Consider the following 22,316-nt stretch of genomic DNA (forward strand, 5'->3'; position numbering starts at 1 on the left):
CACCCAGACCCGGGGCCTGCTGTTGATGCCCGATTGGCGAGGGGGTGCTGGGGGGCAGGAGGGAGCGAAGGCGGAGTGCGGGGGAGCGGACCCCCAGGAGAGGGGCGCACCGCCGCAGGCGGTCGCGCGTCTGGCTCCCTTGGACCTGCCCACGGCCCTCCGCCCGCCCCGCCCACCTCCGTCACTCACTTTCCTCGCAGCCAATGGCGCGGCCGCCTGTCACCCTCGCTCCGCCCCCACGGAGGCGGGGCCGGGGGAGGGCGCGGGGCGGGAGTGGCCTGATTGAACTTTGCCAGCGGAGTTGCAGCGGCCGCGCGATCCCCGGCGGCGGTGCGGAGCTGGGAGGCTCGGCCAGCGCCCGGCGCCCGCGCGCCCTCCGACCCGCAGCCATGGCGGCCGGGGCGCCCGGCGCGGCCCTGACCCTCTGCTTCTGGCTGGCGGCCTCCGGAGGCTGCCTGGCGGCCGGCTCCGGCGCGGCCACTGCCCGGCGCTTGGACGAGTCGCTGGCGGCCGGGAGCGTCCAGCGCGCCCGCTGCGCCTCCAGGTGCCTCAGCCTGCAGATCACGCGCATCTCCGCCTTCTTCCAGCACTTCCAGGTACGCACCGCCGCGCGCCCGGGTCCTCCCCTTGCGCTGCGGGGCGCGCACCTTCCAGCCTCGCGGCTCAAACTTCACGCTCAGCGGCAGCCGGCCGGGGTTCCGGCTTTACGCGCGGGGTGGGTTGTACCTTCGTTGGGGAGCGGGAGGAGTGGGTGGGGGGGGTGGGCGATCCCGGCTTTGCAGCCCCTCGCCGGCTCCCGACCTAACTCCCTTGTTCCCCGGGGAAAACCAAAAGGCGGTTTCCTTTGGGACGGGAGGGAGGATGGAGTGGGGTGGGCTGTGGGCTTGTGAGTTGCCCCGGGACCTCCGCCGCGGGACTGCGGACCGGTGGCCAGTCTCCCCTCAAAGACCCCGGGCGCTCCGGGCCCTCCGCGCCGCGGGCAGAGCGAGCGAGGCCCGCGCTCCGCTGCGCCCGGGGACCCCGCGCGACCAGTCCCGGCGCCGCAGGTGCCCTGCCGGCCGACACTTTTTTTTGTCTGTGTTGAGCTTTGCTTTCGCACTCGGCGGGCCGGGAGCTCGCGGTCCACCCTTGGAGCCTCAGCCAGGGGTCACTTGGTCTTCCAGCGAGTTTGTGTTGGGGGGGGGGGGTGGTTACCGCAGGTGACTGTGCCACCCCAATTCGGAGCCCCAGAGCTTCTAGGTGTCGCCAGCGAATGGCGTGGAGACTAAGGGAAGAGATGGCAACGGATAAGGGACTTGGAGGCGCCGAGTTCGGATGTTCCGAGAGGACTCCCGGGACCGGTATCTCTTCCAACCCTTGTAGGTTCTGGCGGCTTGGGGGTAGAGGGGCGCTTTTGCGTGTGTAGAAGGGTCAGGGGACAGGCCGCTTGATGCCAGTAGATGGCTGGGATACTTGGGTGGGTGGGTGGAGGGGAGTCACAGCGAGGAGTGACTCAGGGACCCTGGGTGCCGATGGGCACGCGGGAACCGCTCCCGAGCCGGGCCCCAGGCGCGCCTCGCAGCCGCGGTCCCCAGCTGATCGGAGCGCGCGCACTCTGCAATCATTCACGCGTATAACCCAATTCCTCTCGTGTGCTCGCTTCTCGCCCTCGCCGTCTCCTCTCTAGCCTTGAAGTCGTTCACCTGTTACAAGATCCCAACTTCTGGCCGCAGGGAAAACTGCGGCTCCCAGAAAGGGGCCGCGCGGCTCCTCGGTGAGTTTCTAAGCTGAGCCCCTCTGAAATAAACGAGGCGCCTCTCGCGCTTGCGCGGGGTCAAAGGGGCCTTCCAAGGGTTCCCGGGCACTAAGCTACGATGGGGGCCATCGTAGTGACCGTGGAGTTTGGGACGAGTCTCCGAAGCCTTTAAGCCCCGTTCATTCTGGCGTGAGAGAGCTAATGAAACCTTGCCCGGAATGGCCTACGGAGAGCTAAAAGTTGGGATGTGCAGAGAGTGAACCCGCTGGCCAAGTCTCCACGCGCCCGAGTACGCGCGGTTCTGCGTGTTCGCAGAGAAGGGGCATCTGTAGGTTCCAGAGAACTCTGCGATCCCCCTCGGTCTTCAGGGAAGGGACCGGGGGGTGTGGTCTCATGCGCTGAAATTCCGCGGACACCCTGCAGAGGGTCCCTCCCAGCCACCTGGTTTCTTGCCCCCATGCCCTGCCCTGCGGTCGCTCTTCTGAGGCAATGCCACCCTATTGTTCAAACAACAACATAAAACGGCATCCTGTTCCCAGGGAGAAAGACTATCTTTTCTTTTTCTTCTTCCCTTCCTTCCTTCTTTAAATTGAACTGTCACTCGCTGTAATTTATTTGTTTTACAGTTTCAGCGCCGAAAGAAACAGTGCAGATCAAGCCAATTCCCGTGAAAGGCTTTTCTTGTGGTCTCTTGGCATGATTTCTCTTCGGAAGAAAAAACTGCTGACAGAATACACATTGCCAGACAATCCTGATTACATTTTAATTAGCTGGGGGGTGGGGGGTGAACTAAGCTGCAAATTACTCAGTTAGGACTTAATAACTGCTGTTTCTGCAATCAATTGCAAAGCCATTCTTGGAGGTTTTAACCCTAACCTGGTAATGCCTATCTGATTTATCTAAATTGCAGGGATTAAGCTTCCTTAAGATTTGAAAAGACAGAGGCGCACGCTCCTTATAAAACCTCAAGCTTCCCCGTCCCTCCCCTCTTTAAATAATTGGAAGGATGCTGAGATATCAGGCAGGGGGCAACTGCAGGTGGGATTTGTGAACTGGTGGGAAAGGCTGGGCTGAAGAAAGGGCTTGGAATAGTGCCTTCTGTCAGGGATACCCCAGCCACCCACACACTTGTGCAAGTAAACTGGAGCGGAAGGCTGTCTCTGGTGCAGATAGTGGTTCCCAGTTTCTCTTGCGTGGTTCCTGGCCTGCTTGTAAGGCTGGAGGAAGGTTCGCCCGCAGCCTTGAGGCTGGAGCAGCCTTGAGCCTTCAATTCAGTTCGAGTCAGTTGCTCAGTTGTCTCCGACTCTTTGCGACCCCATGGACTGCAGCACACCAGGCTTCCCTGTCCATCACCAACTCCCAGAGCTTACTCAAACTCATGTCCATCGAGTCGGTGATGTCATCCAACCATCTCATCTTCTGTCATCCCCTTGTCCTCCTGCCTTCAATCTTTCCCAGCATCAGGGTCTTTACAAATGAGTCAGTTCTTTGCATCAGGTGGCCAAAGGATTGGAGCTTCAGCTTCAGCATCAGTCCTTCCAATGAATATTCAGGGTTGATCTCCTTTAGGATGGACTGGTTGGGTCTCCTTTCAGTCCAAGGGACACTCAAGAGTCTTCTCCAACACCACAGCTCCAAAGCATCGATTCTTCAGTGCTCAGCTTTCTCTATCGGTCCAATTCTCACATCCATATGTGACTACTGGAAAAACTATAGCCTTGACTAGATGGACCTTTGTTGGCAAAGTAATATCTCTGCTCTTTAATATGCTATCTAGGTTGGTCATAGCTTTTCTTCCAAGGTTAGTGGGTTAATTTACTTCAAAACCGGCTGCCTCTTTTTCTGGCCCCGGGGCCACATAGAAACGTGCTGTCCGTTATTAAAGAGTAAGAAGTGTTGTGGAAGGAACTAAACTATCAAACTTGTTCCTTCTCCTGTGACCCTTCTCTCTTGGCTTCTCCGTGTTTTAAATGTGCTCTCCAGCGCTGTTCTCGGTCAAGAATAATTTAAAGATGAAGTCATTCGCGTGGATTTCACTGTTCATCTTTCTCTGGTGCAGTGCCTGTGTTACACCCAAACACCAGAGGTTTCACTTGGAATTTCCAGCAGTACACAACTTGGATTTCCTGGCTCATCCCTCGAGGGCCAAGCTGGGGCCAGATTCAGAAAGGCGGGAAGGAGGCAGAGGTAGTGTTAATTGCTCAGTCATATCCGACTCTTTGCGACCCCATGGACTGTAGCCCCGCCAGGCTCCTCTGTCCATGGGGTTCTCCAGGGAAGAATACTGGAGTGGGATGCCCTTCCCTTCTCCAGGAGGTCTTCCCGACCCAGGGATCAAATCTGGGTCTCTCACATTGCAGGCAGATTCTTTACCGTCTCAGTCACCAGGGAAGCCCACCTCCCAAAGAGCCCTGTGTGGGGGTGTACTCAATGGGTGCCCCACAAGGGAATCTCGCAGGATGTGTGTTGACCGTCATGGATACCCAGGATCTGACGAGCAGGCGCACTTGCTCAGGCATGGCGCGCGCCTGGTGTCCTTTCCTGCCAGCTGCTGGGCCAATGCGTTGGGCCTTGTGTTAGCTAGATGACAGCTCAGTTGGTAAAGAATCTGCCTGCAATGTGGGAGACCCCAGTTCCATTCCTGGGTTGGGAAGATCCCCTGGAGAAGGGATGGGCTACCCACTCCAGTATCCTTGGGCTTCCCCTGTGGCTCAGCTGGTGAAGAATCCGCCTGCAACGCGGGAGACCCCAGTTAGATCCCTGGGTGGGGAAGATCCCCTGGAGAAGGGAAAGGCTAACCACTCCAGGATTCTGGTCTGGAGAATTCCATAGACTGTATAGTCCATGGGGTCGCAGAGTCAGACACGACTGAGCAACGTTCACTTTTAGGAAGTTAGGCTTCCCTGCTGGCTCAGCAGGTAAACTGTCTTGCCTGCCATTCGGGAGACCAAGGTTCGATCCCTGGGCCGGGAAGTTGTCCTGGAGAAGGAAATGGCAACCCACTCCAGTACTCTTGCCTGGAGAATCCCATGGACAGAGGAGCCTGGTAAGCTACAGTCCATGGGGTTGCAAAGGGTCGCACATGACTGAGCGACATCAGGAAGTCGAGCCAGGGGTCTCCGCGTCCTCCTGCTCAACCTGTAGTGGATGGGCAGCCCAACCGCCCAAGGGTGCTCAGACCCCCTTACCGGAGGCAGTTAGGTGCTTGCACCAGGAATGGGCGACAGGCTCATTCCTGTGGCGTTGTGGCCTCTGGCTGGTCGTGCACAAACACAGCTTGCAGCTCCCGGCGTGGGACGGGCACGGTCGCCACTAAACATGCAGGTGCCCCCCAGCGTTCCTGGTGCCCGCTCTCAGGTTCCTGCAGGGGGCAGAGTGCGACAGTGCTTTGAGGGAGGGGGTCAGGCAGGAAGCGGTTGAGGAGGACCGGGGCTCCAGGGAGCCCCAGGGAAGTTAGGCAGCTCAGAACCTTCGCTGGAGAGGAGAGGGAGGTGAGAGGCATCACGCCTGCGGAGATCTCCAGAACGTGCTTCAGCAGCCCAGCAGAATCCACATTGCAGAATGCAGACTCAGAAACGAGATCACTGAGAATTCCATCATGGCGGTCTTGGCGCGGTCGCCCCCAAGCTGCAAGGCTCTTTCTGAGCTTCAACCACGTGCACGGATCTGTGTCCCTGGGGCTGGCCCTGGTTTGGATTGTTCAACCCCTGGCAGCGGTTACGCCTGCTTGTCCTGGCGATTATTCATAGGCTGTCCTTAGTGTTCAGAGATCTGATAACTGTCATGTTCACTTGGGAGTAACCTGGCCCTGCACTTATTTTCTCTGTTCTGTTCAGTCGCTCAGTCATGTCCGATTCTTTGAGATCCCATGAACTGCAGCACGCCAGGCCTCCCTGTCCATCACCAACTCCCGGAGTTTACTCAAACTCATGTCCATCGAGTCGGTGATGCCATCCAACCATCTCATCCTCTGTCGTCCCCTTCTCCTCCCGCCCTCAATCTTTCCCAGCATCAGGGTCTTTTCCAGTGAGTCAGCTCTTCCCATCAGGTGGCCTAAATATTGGAGCGTCCTTCACTAGAAGATTAAAGAAAAGGGACACTAAGCCTGAAAGAAGCTCTGTGTCTTTTTTGGGTGAATCTCATTTGCCTGCACAGTGACTTCCTCGCTTGTCTTGGGACATTCCTGGTGGCCACCCCACCTGTCTCTCCAGGTTCTGCGCATCACGGCCGTGATGGAGCTGAGCTTCGCGGAGAAGAGTCCTGTCAGTGAATATTAGCAGACCTGCAACCTGCTCTTCCTATGCCTGGGTATCCTCAGTGGAGGTGCCGTAGACTAGGGCTTGAGGAAAAAGTAGCCCGAGTGGAATAAAAGAGTCTGAGGGAGTGTATTTCTTGGCCAGATCTCGGGACCTGATGGGGGGAAGTGGATGGAGTCTTGGAAGATAAGTAGCAGGTTGCTGGCGGCCCTGGTCCTAGGGCTCTAGGATTTTATTAGTGCAAAAGAGATTCTTGCTTAATGGGACATTATTCACTCTTCCAAGTACCACTGAGAGCCTGGTTTAGGTAACTGATTAGAGATCAGAGGCTTTCTTCTCGCAGTGATTGGAAGCTGTTTGTTTTGGCAGAAGAGAGAATGGAACTGGTGATTAACTCATTCTGTGTAGAGGACTAGCCTTTGCTCTCAGAAGAAGTAAGCAAATAATTAGCACATCAGAAGCCTTCGACAGCCGCAAATCAGCCCCAGGCTGGCTGAGTTTTGAAGCAACGATCTTGTGGTGAATATCCTCAAGTCTTAGTGTGTCTGCTGGGCCTGCAGTGAGATTGAAGTGACATGCTAGAAAGTCTCTGGGAAGAAAGGTCATCCTCAAGTTTCACCTTCATATTTCCTGGTCTAGGTCACTGGATCTCTGGCTGTGTCTCCAAGAATTTCTAACTTTGACCCAAACGAAACATTAGCTTGCATGGATGCTCAGTCACTAAGTTTTGCAACTCCATGGACTGTAGCCCATTGGGCTTTTCTGTCCGTGGGATTTCCCAGGCAAGAATACTGTAGTGGGTTGCAGTTTCCTCCTCCCCGACCCAGGGACCGAACCTGCGTCTCTTGGGTCTCCTGCATTAGCAGGCCGACTGTTTACCACTGGGGAAGCCCAAACATTAGGTTATGCATGGCAAATTTTCTTGCTTCTAATAAAGTGTTTCTCATTGAACATGATTTATTTTTTTTATTTATTTTAATTGGAGGCTAATTACTTTACCATATTGTAGTGGTTTCTGCCATACATTGACATGAATCAGCCATAGGTTTACGTGTGTTCCTCATCCTGAACTCCCCTCCCACCTCCCTCCCTATCCCATCCTTCAGTGAACACGATTCAAAAGTCTATCTTGTTGTGACCATTATAGAATGTTATAAAACTATATTGGAAAATACTTGTGGACTTATTGATTTCTTTGTGCAGTGTATCATTAGAGGAGAAATATATTTATATACTTTATATATTGCATGTAGTATATATATATATACATTTCAGTATATTATCCATGGTGGTTCAGCTGGTAAAGAATCCACCTGCAATGTGGGAGACCTGGGTTTGATTCCTGGGTTGGGAAGATCCCCTGGAGAAGGGAACGGCTACCCACTCTAGTATTCTGTCCTGGGGAATCCCATGGACTGTACGTGGGTCACAAAGAGTTGGACACAACTGAGTGACTTTCATGCACTCATTCATATTAATAAAAAACACACATGTATATACATTTAGAGACTTCCATTTAAAAGTTAAACTTAATGTTGTTGGTGCAGTTGGTCCCGCTCTAAAAAAATTATGCTAGGTTATTTTATATATATATATATATTTTAAATAGATCCATCAGATTTCATTGTATAACCTCTCTTGGTGTGTTCCAGTGAATGGGCATACAACTTTCAGGCTGTATAAAGAAACCTGTAACACTGTCAGTGGGCACTGCTTGATTTAACTCAGAAATGGAGAAGTCCCTATGTGTGACTTGTTATTGCTTTCCGGAAATCTGACTCTTAAACAGTTTTGAGGGTTGGGCTTAGGAAGATGATCAGTGAAGCATATCCATATTATCGACAGATGTTTTGTATCTGAATGGTAGTACTGGGGGAAATAGCATATGCCAGTCCGTCGAGTCAAGGCTATGGTTATTCCAGTGGTCATGTATGGATGTGAGAGTTAGATTATAAAGAAAGCTGAGTGCCGAAGAATTGACGCTTTTGAACTGTGATGTTAGAGAAGATTCTTGAGAGTTCCTTGGACTGCAAGGAGATCCAACCAGTTCATCTTAAAGGAAGTCAGTCCTGGGTGTTCATTGGAAGGACTGATGTTGTAGCTGAAACTCCAATACTTTGGCCACCTGATGCGAAGAGCTGACTCACTTGAAAAGACCCTGAAGCTGGGAAATATTGAGGGCAGGAGGAGAAGGGGTTGACAGAGGATGAGATGGTTGGATGGCATAACTGACTCAATGGACATGAGTTTGCATAAACTTTGGGAGTTGGTGATGGACAGGAAGGTCTGGTGTGCTGCAATCCATGGAGGGTCGCAAAGAGTCAGACACGACTGAGCGCCTGAACTGAACTGAACTGTTGGGAGGCTTTGTCAAATTATTCCATAACTCCGAGCCCTGTTGGTGCACTGTCTGAGCGCCAAGCCCCGATTGAGAGTTCTGAAGTCAGCCGCTTTTCCACATTTCTTTTGCACTCACCCTGGATTCCATATTCTGAAAGTCTGGTTGTCTGTCAACATATGGCATTTATTAAGTGTGACCTACTTTTTGCTCTTCCCGTTAATCAAAAGATATCCATAAGTCCTTCAAACCTCAGATCAGCGTGAGGTGTCCAGCATTACCGAGGTAGACTGATAAAACGGATATTGTCGACCTTGTAGTTATTTTTGCACCATCCATCTAAGGAGAATGTGTAATTTCCTTTGGCTTCCCTGAATCAATGGATGTGGGGCGTAGCCGCCTATCCCATCTCAGGAGATGCTGTTGGTGACCTTCTGGCCCCCAGTCCACCGCCCCCCTACCCCGACCCCTGGATCAGCTGCTAATAGCTTACAGCTGCTCCCCCTTGGAGACTGACCTTTAGCCCCTGGGCACCGACTTGCCAGCAGGGTAGCGCACCCTCCTTTCCTGATGAGGGCAAATCATGGTCATTGGCTCACCGCGGGGGGGGGGGGGGTATCTGGGAGGCCAGCCCTTTCACTGGGATCAGCTCTGGTTCAGTTTATGCTCCGCACTTGCATGGGGCCAAGCCTCTCAGGGCTCTCCCCGAGATGGCATGCCTGCCATCACCTCTGTCCCCTCCACTTCCGCTGAGAGCTTCCCCCATCCATCACGTTCACAAAGACACCCCTTTCAGCCTCTGCCTCCAGGAAACCCCAGCCTCAGACACCTCCCTTCAGGTATGTCTTCTAATTCAGCCCCTTCTTCTAGAAGGTTACATGGCTTGATTCCTATAGGAATTGTTCATTCAGTCATGTACAGATAATAGACTGTAGAAATAAAAATACGACCCAGCTTTCACAACTCTCAGTTCAGACTTTTCCCCACTATCCCCTTTATTTATTTAATGTTTATTTTAGATTGAAGTATACCTAACTCAGCTCAGTATATTGCTTGGCTTGAAGTCTGCTTGGCTCAGCTGATAAAGAATCCGTCTACCTGGGTTCGATCCCTGGGTTGGGAAGATTCCCCTGGAGAAGGGAAAGGCTACCCACTCCAGGATTCTGACCTGGAGAATTCCATGGACTGTAGAGTCCATGGGGTCGCAAAGAGTTGGACACGACTGAACGACTTTCACATAGTTGACTTACAATGGTGCGTTAGTTTCTGCTGCATAGCAAAGTGAATAGATTATGCATGTACATGTATCCACTCTTTTTCCAATTCTTTCGCCGTGTAGGTAATTCTGGAGTGCTGAGTAGAATTCCCTGTGCTGTCCAGTACATCCTTGTTAGTTACCTATTTTATATAGAGTAGTGTACACATGTTAGTCCCAAAATCCTAAGGGGGGAGATAATCCCGCCTCCCTTTTCCTCTTTGGTAACCATCAGTTTGGTGTCTAACTCTGTGAGTCTTTTTCTCTTTTGTAACCCACTCTCCCCTTTCAAAAAAAAAAAAAAACAGTTAATACAAATTAAAAATAATAATCGTTCTAGATCAGGAAGCACTCAGAGAGTCAGGACATTTTCTGTTATTTGTTTTAGTTTATCTCTCCTGATGATTTCAGTGAAAAGATTAAAATCTTGATCCTAATACATAAGCATATCATACTTCTTCACTGCCTGTGTGAAATACACACACATACATCCTTCTTCACTGCCTGTGTAAAATACACACATGCACACACACATATATATACCATGCTTCTTCACTGCCTGTGTGAAACACATACACATCCTACTTCTTCACTGCCTGTGTGAAATACACACACATGCACACACACACATATATACCATGCTTCTTCACTGCCTGTGTGAAACACACACGGGTGCATACACACACACATAATGCTTCCTCACTGTGTGGAATACATACATGAACATGCATGTGTATCATACTTCTTCACTGCCTGTGTAAAATACACACACATATATACCATGCTTCTTCACTGCTTGTGTGAAACACACACACGCATGCACACACGCACATAATGCTTCCTCACTGTGTGAAATACACGCACATGCACACACACACACATATACCATGCTTCTTCACTGCCTGTGTGAAACACACACACGTGTGCGTGCACACACATGCTTCCTCACTGTGTGAAATACACACATGAACACACATGTGTATCATGCTTCTTCACTGCCTGTGTGAAATACACACACATCATACTTCTTCACTGCCTGTGTGAAATACACACACATGCACACACACACACATATACCATGCTTCTTCACTGCCTGTGTGAAACACACACACGTGTGCACACACACATGCTTCCTCACTGTGTGAAATACACACATGAACACGCATGTGTATCATACTTCTTCACTGCCTGTGTGAAATATACACACACACACACACACACACATGTATAGTTGTCACTGTGTGTGTGCTGTTTCTGCCATCTGCAGTTGGTTGAATCTGGGAATGAGGACCCTGTGAATATACACATGCGCGTGCACACACACACATGCACACACATAAATATATATATATCTTGCTTCTTCACTGCCTTTGGGAAATACACACACACGCATGCACAAACATCATGCTTCTTCACTGCCTGTGTGAAATACACACACACAGACACAGACACAGACACACACACACATATCATGCTTCTTCACTGCCCGTGTGAAATACACATAACCATATATATCATGCTTCTTCACTGCCTGTGTGAAATATACATAAACATATATATCATGCTTCTTCACTGCCCGTGTGAAATACACATAAACATATGTATCGTGCTTCTTCACTGGCTGTGTGAAATACACACACACAGACACACACACAGACACATACATCATGCTTCTTCACTGCCTGTGTGAAATACACATAAACATATATATCATGCGGCTTCACTGCCCGTGTGAAATCCACACAAATACACACGCACATCTATGTGTGCGTAAATGTAGCCGGCGCTGGGTGTGTGCTGTCTCTGCCAGCTGCAGTTGGGTGAATCTGGGGCTGAGGACCCTGCAGAGCCAGCCAGCCAGCTGCACTCTGCCACCGTGTATGAGACTTGAGCGTCCGCAGACTCTGATACCCACGGGGGTCCCGGAAGCCCACAGTTCTCAAGGGGCAACTGTACTATGAAGCCAGCTTGAAACAGTGTATGCGAGATGGACCATAGGTAGCGTCAAGGGACATCATTAACCTCGGTACCCCCGGCAGCTCTAAGAAGATGGCAAAGGCAGGCCAGCTAGTTCACATACTAGGCAGCTCTGGATTTACTCAGCAAGCGACCAAGGCTGCCACGTCCCCCCAGGACCTCGTTGTTATTGTTTAGTCACTCCGTCGTGTCTGACTTTTTGCGACCCCATGGACTGTAGCCCGCCAGACTCCTCTGTCCGTGGGATTCTCCAGGCAAGAATACTGCAGTGGGTTGCCATTTCCTCCTTCAGGGGATCTTCCCTACCCAGGGATCGAACCTGCGTCTCCTGCATTGGCAGGCGGATTCTTTACCACTGAGCCACCAGGGACCCAGGGTCCCCTCCATATGTTTAAAAGACTCGACATGCACGTGGTTTCAAAGTGGTGAGCTGAGGCATTTCTCCAATGCTGGGACAGACGGTTGGATAAAGGTGGTCTTCTCTGACAGCCAACAAGTAAAGAGTGATTGATGCAAGGCTTGTCTGTGGCTCATTTTCATGTAAATTTCAGGCTGTAGATGCTGGATCTCTTTCTCCATTTTACCAAAAAAAAAAAAAAAAAAAGCATGTCACTTTAATCACTTCCATTTATTTCAGCTGATATCGATGGATTGCTGCAATTTCAGAGATGAGGCCGTAAAATCCTGAGGGGTTTAGAGTCTGGTGTAAGAACTAAGTCTTGTAAACAGACCACGGCGGTCCACCAGGGAGTGGCTGGGGAGAGTTATTTGTGTGAGATCTCAGAGGAGGGGTCCCGTTGCTTGAGTGGACGTTTCCCAAGGGAGATGATACGAGCTGAGCACAGCCACCGCATGCTCTTCCAACGTAAAACGGCCAACGTGACTCAATGCGGAGTCCTGCGGGAGTGCGGTCTGTCTGCTGGGGGCCTCTTGGTGACTCATGATGGACAGGATACAGCGTCAGCCCGCCCAGCCAGCAGCCAGGCGTTGGGGACTTTTGGTGAGAGCTCTTACAAAGCGCAAGTCCTTTGTTCTTCAGGACAGGTTGAGAGCAAGTCATCACACTGAGAGAAGTCTTCCTGGTTCTTGCCGATCTGGTTGAACCTCAGGCTCCACCACCAGTTGCCCTCAGGCTATTGAGTTATCTCTTTGGAGATCCTTGCCAGGACTCCCTGAGAAAGAGCCCCAGCTGAGCGTCAAAAGGAGAGAAAGGGCTGTCTTTCCCCTCTCCCTGCGGTTACGTTTTGGCTTACAATAGGATCCCAGTTCTGAACTGGTGAGACTGGATCCCAGGCAGAATCTCTGCTGAACCACTGAGCCACAGGTTAGAAGGTTATTTGGCGTTCACTCTTTTTTATGCAGTCTTGGTGTTGAAGAGTTCAGTTCAGTTCAGTCGCTCAGTCGTGTCTGACTCTTTGGGACCCCATGGACTGCAGCACACCAGGCCTCCCTGTCCATCACCAACTCCCTTTCCTCAAACTCATGTCCATTGAGTCAGTGATGCCATCCAGCCATCTCATCCTCTGTCGTCCCCTTCTCCTCCTGCCCCCAGTCCCTCCCAGCATCAGGATCTTTTCCAGTGAGTCAGCTCTTCGCATCAGGTGGCCAAAGTATTGGAGTTTCAGCTTCAGCATGAGTCCTTCCAATGAATAGTCAGGGTTGATTTCCTTTAGGATGGACTGGTTGGGTCCCCTTTCAGTCCAAGGGACTCTCAAGAGTCTTCTCCAATACCACAGTTCGAAAGCATCCATTCTTCGGCGCTCAGCTTTCTTTATAGTCCAACTCTCACACCCATACATGCCTACTGGAAAAACCATAGCCTTGACTAGATGGACCTTTGTCGGCAAAGTAATGTCTCTGCTTTTTAATATCCTGTCTAGGTTGGTCATAACTTTTCTTCCCAGGAGTAAGTGTCTTTTTATTTCGGGGCTGCAGTCACCATCTGCAGTTGACAGAGTAGTTTCACCTAAAATCTCTCTTTGACCTTCACAGCAACTCTTTTGAGGTCGGGAGTGTTATTTTGATAGATAGGACAACAGAAGCTTTTGGAAGGTGAGATAAGCAAGGCTTCATGGCAGAAACGCAAGCCCTAATTGTCACATTGCCAGACGTTTGTACTGAATGACCCGCTTCTCAACATGTTAACAGTGACAGAAGACGGAGTTACTATGTAAGCTGTAATATCGTCAGGAGTCCCTGAGTTTGGGGGGACATGGGTTCATTGCCTCCTGGAACCACCATTGCGTCACGACGTATCGAAGTGAAAGTTTGTTGGTGTGATAGGAGAAAAAGATACGTTAAAAATATCATTCCATCAGCAATATCCCCTCTGCCCTAGTCTACCCCAGTTCTTCTTCCAGCCAACACAAGTCTGTCACATGCAGTTTTTATCATTCAAGTACCTTAGATTCTGGGGACCCCGCGTAAGTGTCTCATGATTCCCGCCCACAGAAGAATTATTTTCTACGAGAGAGACTGATAGACATTTATGTGAATAGTTGTGGAAGTGAAGAAAGCATTATAATCATTAATCATCTTTTAAATCTTTATACAGCCATTTGACGCACAGTCGTAATTTCTTAGATGAAGACTTTTCCCTTAAAACTTGAGTTTGTGTGCATGCATGTTAAATCGCTTTGGTCGTGTCCGACTCTTTGCGACCCCGTGGACTGTAGCTTTCCAGGTTCCTCTGTCCGTGGGATTCTCCAGGCAAGGATACTGGAGTGGGTTGCCATTTCCTTCTCCAGGGGATCTTCCCGACCCAGGGATCGAACCCGTGGCTTTTCTGTCTCCTGCATTGGCAGGTGGGTTCTTGACCACTGGCGCCACCTGGGAAGTCCTGAGTTTGTGTAGGTCCACCCAGAATTCCCCTTTGTCTAGCCAAGTAGCAGAGAAGTATTATGATCCTCGCAGAAATGTTTCACGAATAGCTGGAGTTCTTGATGTCATAGAGGATGAGTTTGTTGTCAGGGACTCCCAGGGGTCTCAGGGCTTCAGCCTTGACGTTCATTCTTGGCTGCCGTTCTGTAACGGGACATATTCGGAGTATTTGCCAGTGGTGATGGTAGCTTGTAGGTGTGTGAACAGCTGCTTCCAAGACCTGTCATATGCTCACTCACTTGCTTTTTGTCTTTCTTTTGAATGGTGTGTGTGTGTGTGTGTTTACACTTGATCATTCTTTCCAGCTTCCCTGTAATACATAAAAGTTAGACAATAAGGAATTCTGAGAAAGAATGTAGAAAATTCTCAAGGCTGCACATGAAAAGAAAATGGTGATGACCTGGGATTCTGTAACCACCCCCTCCCCCAAAGTTAAACAGTCTATCTCCAGGGAAGATCCCCTGGAGAAGGAAATGGCAACCCACTCCGGTAACCTGAGGAACAGTGGCTCATCAAGAAGGGGGAAAAACGCTAATATAAAACTCTTCATTCACATGCTATTTATGCTTTCATTTTAAATTATCGCTTCCGTCATTTAGTAAGCTTTTTGGTATCCCAGTGATTAATAACCCTGCCAACTGTAGAAAATGATGCTCTGTTAGAGTGACCTCAAAATACGTAATTTCGTATTGCCTGGTACCTTCTTTCTTTGAAAGATAAAGGAGATACTCTGTCTCTGCTGGAAAGAGTCATATCATCGCTGGTGATCAGCGTCTTCACTTTAAGGAAGTGCATGTTCCTTTTGGCACTTGCAGGATCTCAAAGAACCTTCAGAGAACAAAAATGCATGTTCTCCCCCTCAGTTCTGAATTTAATCATCACTGATGACTTTTAAAATTTCATAGCTGATTTCTGATGATAGCCAAAGAAGTGACAATTTTATAAGTCCATAAATGCAAATGTAAAACAGAGTCCTTTTAATGAAGCAAGAAATATTAATTTTGCAAAGTAATCCATCACCTTCCAAAAATGTCATTAATCATGCCACTGCTGGGGACAACAGAAGTGTTGGGAATTCATGTACATAAGCAATTTACAGCTCTTTTCTCCGTCTTGTCTTCTCAGTCTGCACCTTTTTTCATCCCACTGTACTGTTCCAATGCGTTAATAATTCATATGTTCAAAATGCAGTGCAGCGTTCTGTTCTTCCTCTCTCCCTCCAATGCAAGTCATGTTCTTATCTAAGAACAAGCCAGATGGGGCACATTCTTGGGACGTGACTGAGAGCTTCTCTCAAAGAAAGACCACAACAGTCAGGAAATTCTAAATGCAAACAAAAAATAAAGGTTTCAGGTTAAACGTGATTTTTACCGATTACTTAACGGTGTCCTTATTGTATTCATACAAACGGTCCCTCTGATGTCAGTCTACCAACACTTGTTTCATTCTCTGATAAGACATAATTGAGAGAGATGGCAGTTTGTAGTCTTATAGATGTCTCAGCCCTTGTCTTTAAATGCCTGCACTAGAGGAATGAATGTATACTGTTTGTTGTACTCTGTGGGCTGGAAGCAAAATTGACAAAAGACTTGCAAACCTAGAAGAGTGAGAGAGAGATTTTGAAGAGGACTCACGTCTTCCAAGTGATGTGATACCCTAGCCCCTGCATAGTGCTGTTATAAAAAAGCAAACATGCTGAGGAATCTGGCATCTCTCGATCATTAGCTTTCTTTCCAACTGTTGATGCCAAGGAAACTGGCATCTCTGAATCATTATCTTGCTTTCCAACTGTTGATGCTAAGGAAACTGGCATCTCTGGATCATTAGCTTGCTTTCCAACTCTTGAACAGACCCCTGCAGGATGCGAATACCAAGACCGTTTCCAGTTGTGAGGGAATCACCACTACCATCATCATAATCATCTCCATCATCATCATAACCGCCACCATGACCATCATGACCATCATCACTCCCACCACCACCATCATCACCACCATCACCAGTATCATTGTAACCATCATCGCTACCACCACCACCATCATCACCATCAGGATAATCATCACCATCGGTACCACCACCACCACCACCATCATCATGGCCATCATCATCACCACCACCATCATTATCATCACCATCACAGCCAGCATCACCATCATCATAACAACCATCACCATCACGACCATCATCACTACCACTACCATCGTCACCATCACCACCACAACCACTGTCATCATCACCATCGTTATCATCATAACCACCACCACCATCTTCATCATCATGCCCATCATCAGTACCACCACCATCTTCATCATCATGCCCATCATCAGTACCACAACCATCATCATCAGTATCACCACCACAACCACTGTCATCATCTCCATCCTTATCACCATAACTGCCACCATCATCACTACCACCACAGCCGTCATCACGGTCACCATCACAGTAATCATCATCATCACCACCAGCATCACCACCATCACAATCATCACCATCATCTTGCTAATCATCACCATCATCATGATAATTATCACCATCACTACCACCACCACCACCACCATTGTCGTCATGACCATTACCACTACCATCACCAGCATGATCATAACCATCATCACTGCCAACATGACCGTCATCACCATCACCATCATCATGACAATCATCACCATTGTCATCACCACCACAACCACTGTCATCATCACCATCGTTATCATCATAACCACCACCATGACCATCATCACTACCACCTCCACCACCATCATCATGGTCACCATCGCAATAATCATCACCATCGTCATCATCACCACCAGCATCACCACCATCACAATCATCACCATCATCCTGATAATCATCACCATCATCATGATAATTATCACCATCACTACCACCACCACCATTGTCATCATGACCATTATCATCACCATCACCAGCATGATCATAACCATCATCACTGCCAACATGACCGTCATCACCATCACCATCATCATGACAATCATCACCATCGTTATCATCATTACCACCACCATGACCATCATGACCATCGTCACTACCACCTCCACCACCACCATCATCATAACTACCACCATCATCACCACCATCATCATTATCGCCATCATTATTACCACCACCATCATCATCATCACCACCACAGCCACCGTCATCATCACCATCGTCATAAGAACCATTACCATCATGACCATCATCACCATCACCATCATCATGACAATCATCACCATTGTCATCACCACCACAACCACTGTCATCATCACCATCGTTACCATCATAACCACCACGATGACCATCATGACCATCGTCACTACCACCTCCACCACCACCGTCATCATAACTACCACCATCACCACTACCATCATCATCGCCATCATTATTACCACCACCATCATTATAATCACCACCACAGCCACTTTCATCATCACCATCGTCATAAGAACCATCACCATCATCACCATCATCACCATCACCATCATCATGACAATCATCACCATTGTCATCACCACCACAACCACTGTCATCATCACCATCGTTACCATCATAACCACCACCTCACACCTTCATCATCATGACCATGATCACTACCATCATTATCATCATAACCACCCTCACTGCCATCGCCAGCATTACCATCATGACCGTAGCACCACCACTGTCATCACTATCATTACCATCATAACCACCATCACCAGCATCATAACCAGCATCATATCGTCACCCCCATCTTCCCATCTTCATCATCAACATCCCCACCTTTGGAAGTGTGACACTATTCCCTGAGAAATCTCTCTACAAACAATTCTGTCGAGACACTCAGATTTCCACACTTTACACATCATGATGGGGCTACTTACTTTGCCCCTGCTTACTGAAGTCGGTCCTTCCCTTTTGGCCATTCCCCTGATGAATGGGGTTTTGCTCACCGCAGAGGAGAAACCTGGTGTGAAACAAGGATCAGAAGGACCCCCCACCCCCAGGCCAGGCCTCTGGGGTGGTCCATTCTTGCTCAGCAGTCCTCCCGTATGGGTGAGTCAAATAGGGGTAATGTTACAGGCTACAGCATATCCCAACTTGAAGCTCACTTTCTGGAATGGAAGTTTATTAATGATAAGAATGCCAAGTATGTGTAGAAGTTACTGATGACTTTCAGAAACAGTGAGCTGCCGGTTGCCATTGATATGTATTGGTAACTACTGCTGCTGCTGCTGCTAAGTCACTTCAGTCATGTCTGACTCTGTGTGACCCCAGAGATGGCAGCCCGCCAGGCTCCCCTGTCCCTGGGATTCTCCAGGCAAGAACACTGGAGTGGGTTGCCATTTCCTTCTCCAGTGTGTGAAAGTGAAAAGTGAAAGTGAAGTCGCTCAGTCATGTCTGACTCTTAGTGACCCCATGGACTGCAGCCTACCAGGCTCCTCCATCCATGGGATTTTCCAGGCAAGAGTACTGGAGTGGGTTGCCATTGCCTTCTCCGATTGGTAACTGCAGTTGTTTTCATTTCTTCTGTGTCAAGAAACTGCAGAGCATCACCTGAGATGCTCTCCACAATTAAAGATAGTCATTGGTTGAAGATAGGCACTTACTTGGCTTCTAATGATATTGTCTTCCATGTTTTGGGCTGTCATAGCCGTTTAGAATTGAAACTTTGCCTTTAAAACCTAAAGTAGGTACCCCAGGTCCTTTCTTCCTCTTTTAGACATAGATAGGCCTGCAGTAGGGTTTTGGCAAATATCCCCGAGGCATCTTTGACTAGAAATGCATCTCCTCTCCCTCTCTGTCACCCCCCCTCCTCTCTTCCTCTCCTTCCTTTATTTTGACACTTGGCTGTCCCGTTTTGAAAGCCATACAGTCAAACCCATTCGCTGATCGTTCCAGAAATGGCCAACATCTGGGAAGTGATTTTTCCCATTGGGCCAGAATCTAAAAGAAAGTAGGGAACATTTTCCATTGTTGTTGTTTCCACGTTTTTGTATCCGGAGCTATGAGATAATGTCCTCACAGCTGCAAAGAAAAAAAAACAAAAACAAAAACAAAAACTTTTGTGCAGAATATATTTACTTGTTAACTATCACCAGAAAAAAACATGTAGAGGTGAGGTTCCATGAGAACAGATCTCCATTTGTATTTTGATCTGTCTGTTATTTGGAGGCCATGGACTTGTATAATATTTTAAACCTGTTTTTCGTGGGCAGGATTTGTATACTCTAATGTCATTTGTTACTCCACAAGTTTGCAAAAAAAGGAGGAAGCTTTTTATCTTCCTTTTTGAACAACTGTATGAAATTAGGGCCCCCATTTTTTTTTCATATCTATGTCTGTATGTGTATTACCCAAGAGTGTCTAGTTCATGGTTTCTCAGCCTTGACACTGTTGATCTTCGGGGCCAGATTATTCTGTGTTGTGGGGTCTGTTCTGTACATTGTTGGCTGATTAGCAGCACCCAGTGGGTGTGCTTAGTCATGCCTGACTGCTTGGGACCCCATGGACTGTGTAGCCCACCAGGCTCCTCTGTCCACGGGATTTCCCAGGCAAACATACCAGGGTGGGTTGCCATTTCCTCCTACGGGGGATCTTTCCAACCCAGGAATCAAAACCTGTGTCTCGCGAGTCTTCTGTATTGGCAGGTGGATTCTTTAGCACTGAGCAACCTGCTGGTCTTTACCCAGTAGATACCAGTAGCATCCCTCCCACCCCCAATCATGACACTCACACACACACGAATATCTCCGGACATTACAATCTGTGGCAGAGAGTAAAGTCACCCCTGTAACCACTGATCTAGTTTTCTCTCTTGTTACTTATCATCTCTCTCGATCAATGTGTGTCTAGTTCAGTATCTGTATTCAGACATGCATATCCATATCTAAATGTATACATATGAGTCTCCTATGACATATACAGTCATCCTCTTTGAAAGGGTAAACTTAGATACGGGAGACAGCAGATCAATTGCAGTAACAACGTTCTTTTTCACTTAGGCTTCGCTGACAGCTCATTAGTAAAGAATCTGCCTGCAATGCAAGAGACCCTGGTTCAATTCCTGAGTCAGTAAGATCCGCTGGAGAAGGGATAGGCTACCCACTCCAGTATTCTTGGGCTTTCCTGGTGGTTCAGCTGGTAAAGAATCTGCCTGCAATGTAGGAGACCTGGGTTCGATCCCTGGGTTGGGAAGATCCCCTGGAGAAGGGAAAGGCTACCCACTCCAGTATCCTGGCCTGGAGAATTCCACGGACTGTATAGTCCATGGGGTCACAGAGTCGGACACGACTGAGCGACTTTTTCACTTTTCCCTTATAACATGGGAGTTTGGAAAGGTGCTCATTTCTGTCTCCATTTGAGATTCTAGGAAAGCATGAGTTACTTGTTTCTACAAAGTGCAATTAGAAAAAATTGCTTGGCTCCCATTCTATAGCAGTTCATTCTCCTGAATGCAAACAGCTGCATCTCTCTCCTCAGCAGTGATGATTCTGGAGATGGGTCATGGCATATGTGGATGTGATAGCCTGTAAGAAAATTGTTTTTTTTTCCCCCAGCCATGAGCAGGCTAATATAAAGTTGATCATAGAGCATCTTTTCCTTTAAATACCCGCTATGTTTTTAAAATGTGGTGAGCGGGTCCTAAAATCTGATTCCCTTGTGACTTCTTTGCAAGTAAACTCTTTGCCTTTTTCAAAAACACTTTTGTCTCTGAGCCTGCTTACGTGCTTTTTTTTATATATAACTTATTTACTTTTGGCTGTTCTGGTTCTTTATTGCTACATGGCCTTTTCTCCAATCGAGGTGATCAGGGGCTCCTCTCTAGTTGGCGGTGTGCAGGCTTCTCGTTTCTGTGGCTTCTCCTGCTGCAGAGCACGGGCTCTAGGACGTGTGGACTCAGTAGTTGTGGCTTCCAGGCTCTAGAGCACGGACCCCCGTGCATGGGCTTACTTACTCTGCAGCATGTGGGATCTTCCCGGACCAGGGATCAAACCTGTGACTCCTGCACTGGTGGGCGGATTCTTATCCACTGAGCCACCAGGTAAGCCCTCCACGTGCTCTTTACATCTAGTATGTCACCTGTAAAGCGGTGGCCGTGGTAACACTGCCTCCTTGGACCCTGCTACGATGCCACACGATTCACTTGGGTCAGAAGCTCAGATGTATCAATCCTCAGCTCTGCAGAAGTCTTGGCTGCTGCTGTTAAGATGAGCGAGGCCCTGGTGCTGAAGAGCTTGGGATGCAAAAATGAATACTGGGCACCCCTCACGTGAGGGCAGTGCAGGGGAATTGAAACAACTCGATCGAACCAAGGAATCACAGACAGCAACAGACACTTCACCAAGGAAAACAGGCAGATGGCAAAGAAGCATATGAAGAAGACGCCCCACGTCGCATGTCATCAGGAAAAGGACAGATTCCAACAGCGAGGCCCCAGCACACACCCATGAGAGTGGCCGTAATCGGGGAGACTGATGACATCAGATGATGCTGAAGAGATGGAGCACCAGGAACTCTTCCTCCTTGCTGCCGGGCGTGCAAAATGAGGCAGGCAGATTTTCACAAAACGAAACACACCCTTACTCCTCGGCATTTGTTTGAATGAAAGCGTCTGCACGCGATGAAACAGACATCCGTGCCCACGAATGTACAGACCCAGCTTTATCGACTGCTGTCCAGATTTGGAAGCAGCCAAGATGTCCTCCGGTAGCTGAAAGGATAAACAGAATAAATAAACTGAGGTCCGTCCAGATTATGGACTGTTACTCAGCACTGCACAGAAATGAGCTGTCGAGCCATGACGAGACATGGAGGAAACTAAAATGCGTATTACTGGGTAACAGAGGCCCATCTGAAAACGCTGCCCATTGCAGGATTCCAACTGTATGTCCTTCT

At 48.9% G+C, this 22,316-nt stretch overlaps 1 protein-coding gene across 1 annotated transcript in view; it reads left to right on the plus strand.

Moving 5' to 3' along the window:
• Positions 1-389: 389 nt before the first annotated feature.
• The window catches only part of ANOS1 (anosmin 1), a 201,784-nt gene continuing 179,857 nt past the window's right edge, over positions 390-22,316 (plus strand). The window contains exon 1 of the mRNA XM_061137060.1: positions 390-596. Within this exon, the coding sequence (XP_060993043.1) occupies positions 390-596 (207 nt within the window). The remainder of the gene's footprint in view (positions 597-22,316) is intronic.

The sequence above is a fragment of the Dama dama genome, chromosome X (assembly GCF_033118175.1).
Source record: "Dama dama isolate Ldn47 chromosome X, ASM3311817v1, whole genome shotgun sequence".
In the NCBI taxonomy this organism is placed as follows: domain Eukaryota; kingdom Metazoa; phylum Chordata; class Mammalia; order Artiodactyla; family Cervidae; genus Dama; species Dama dama.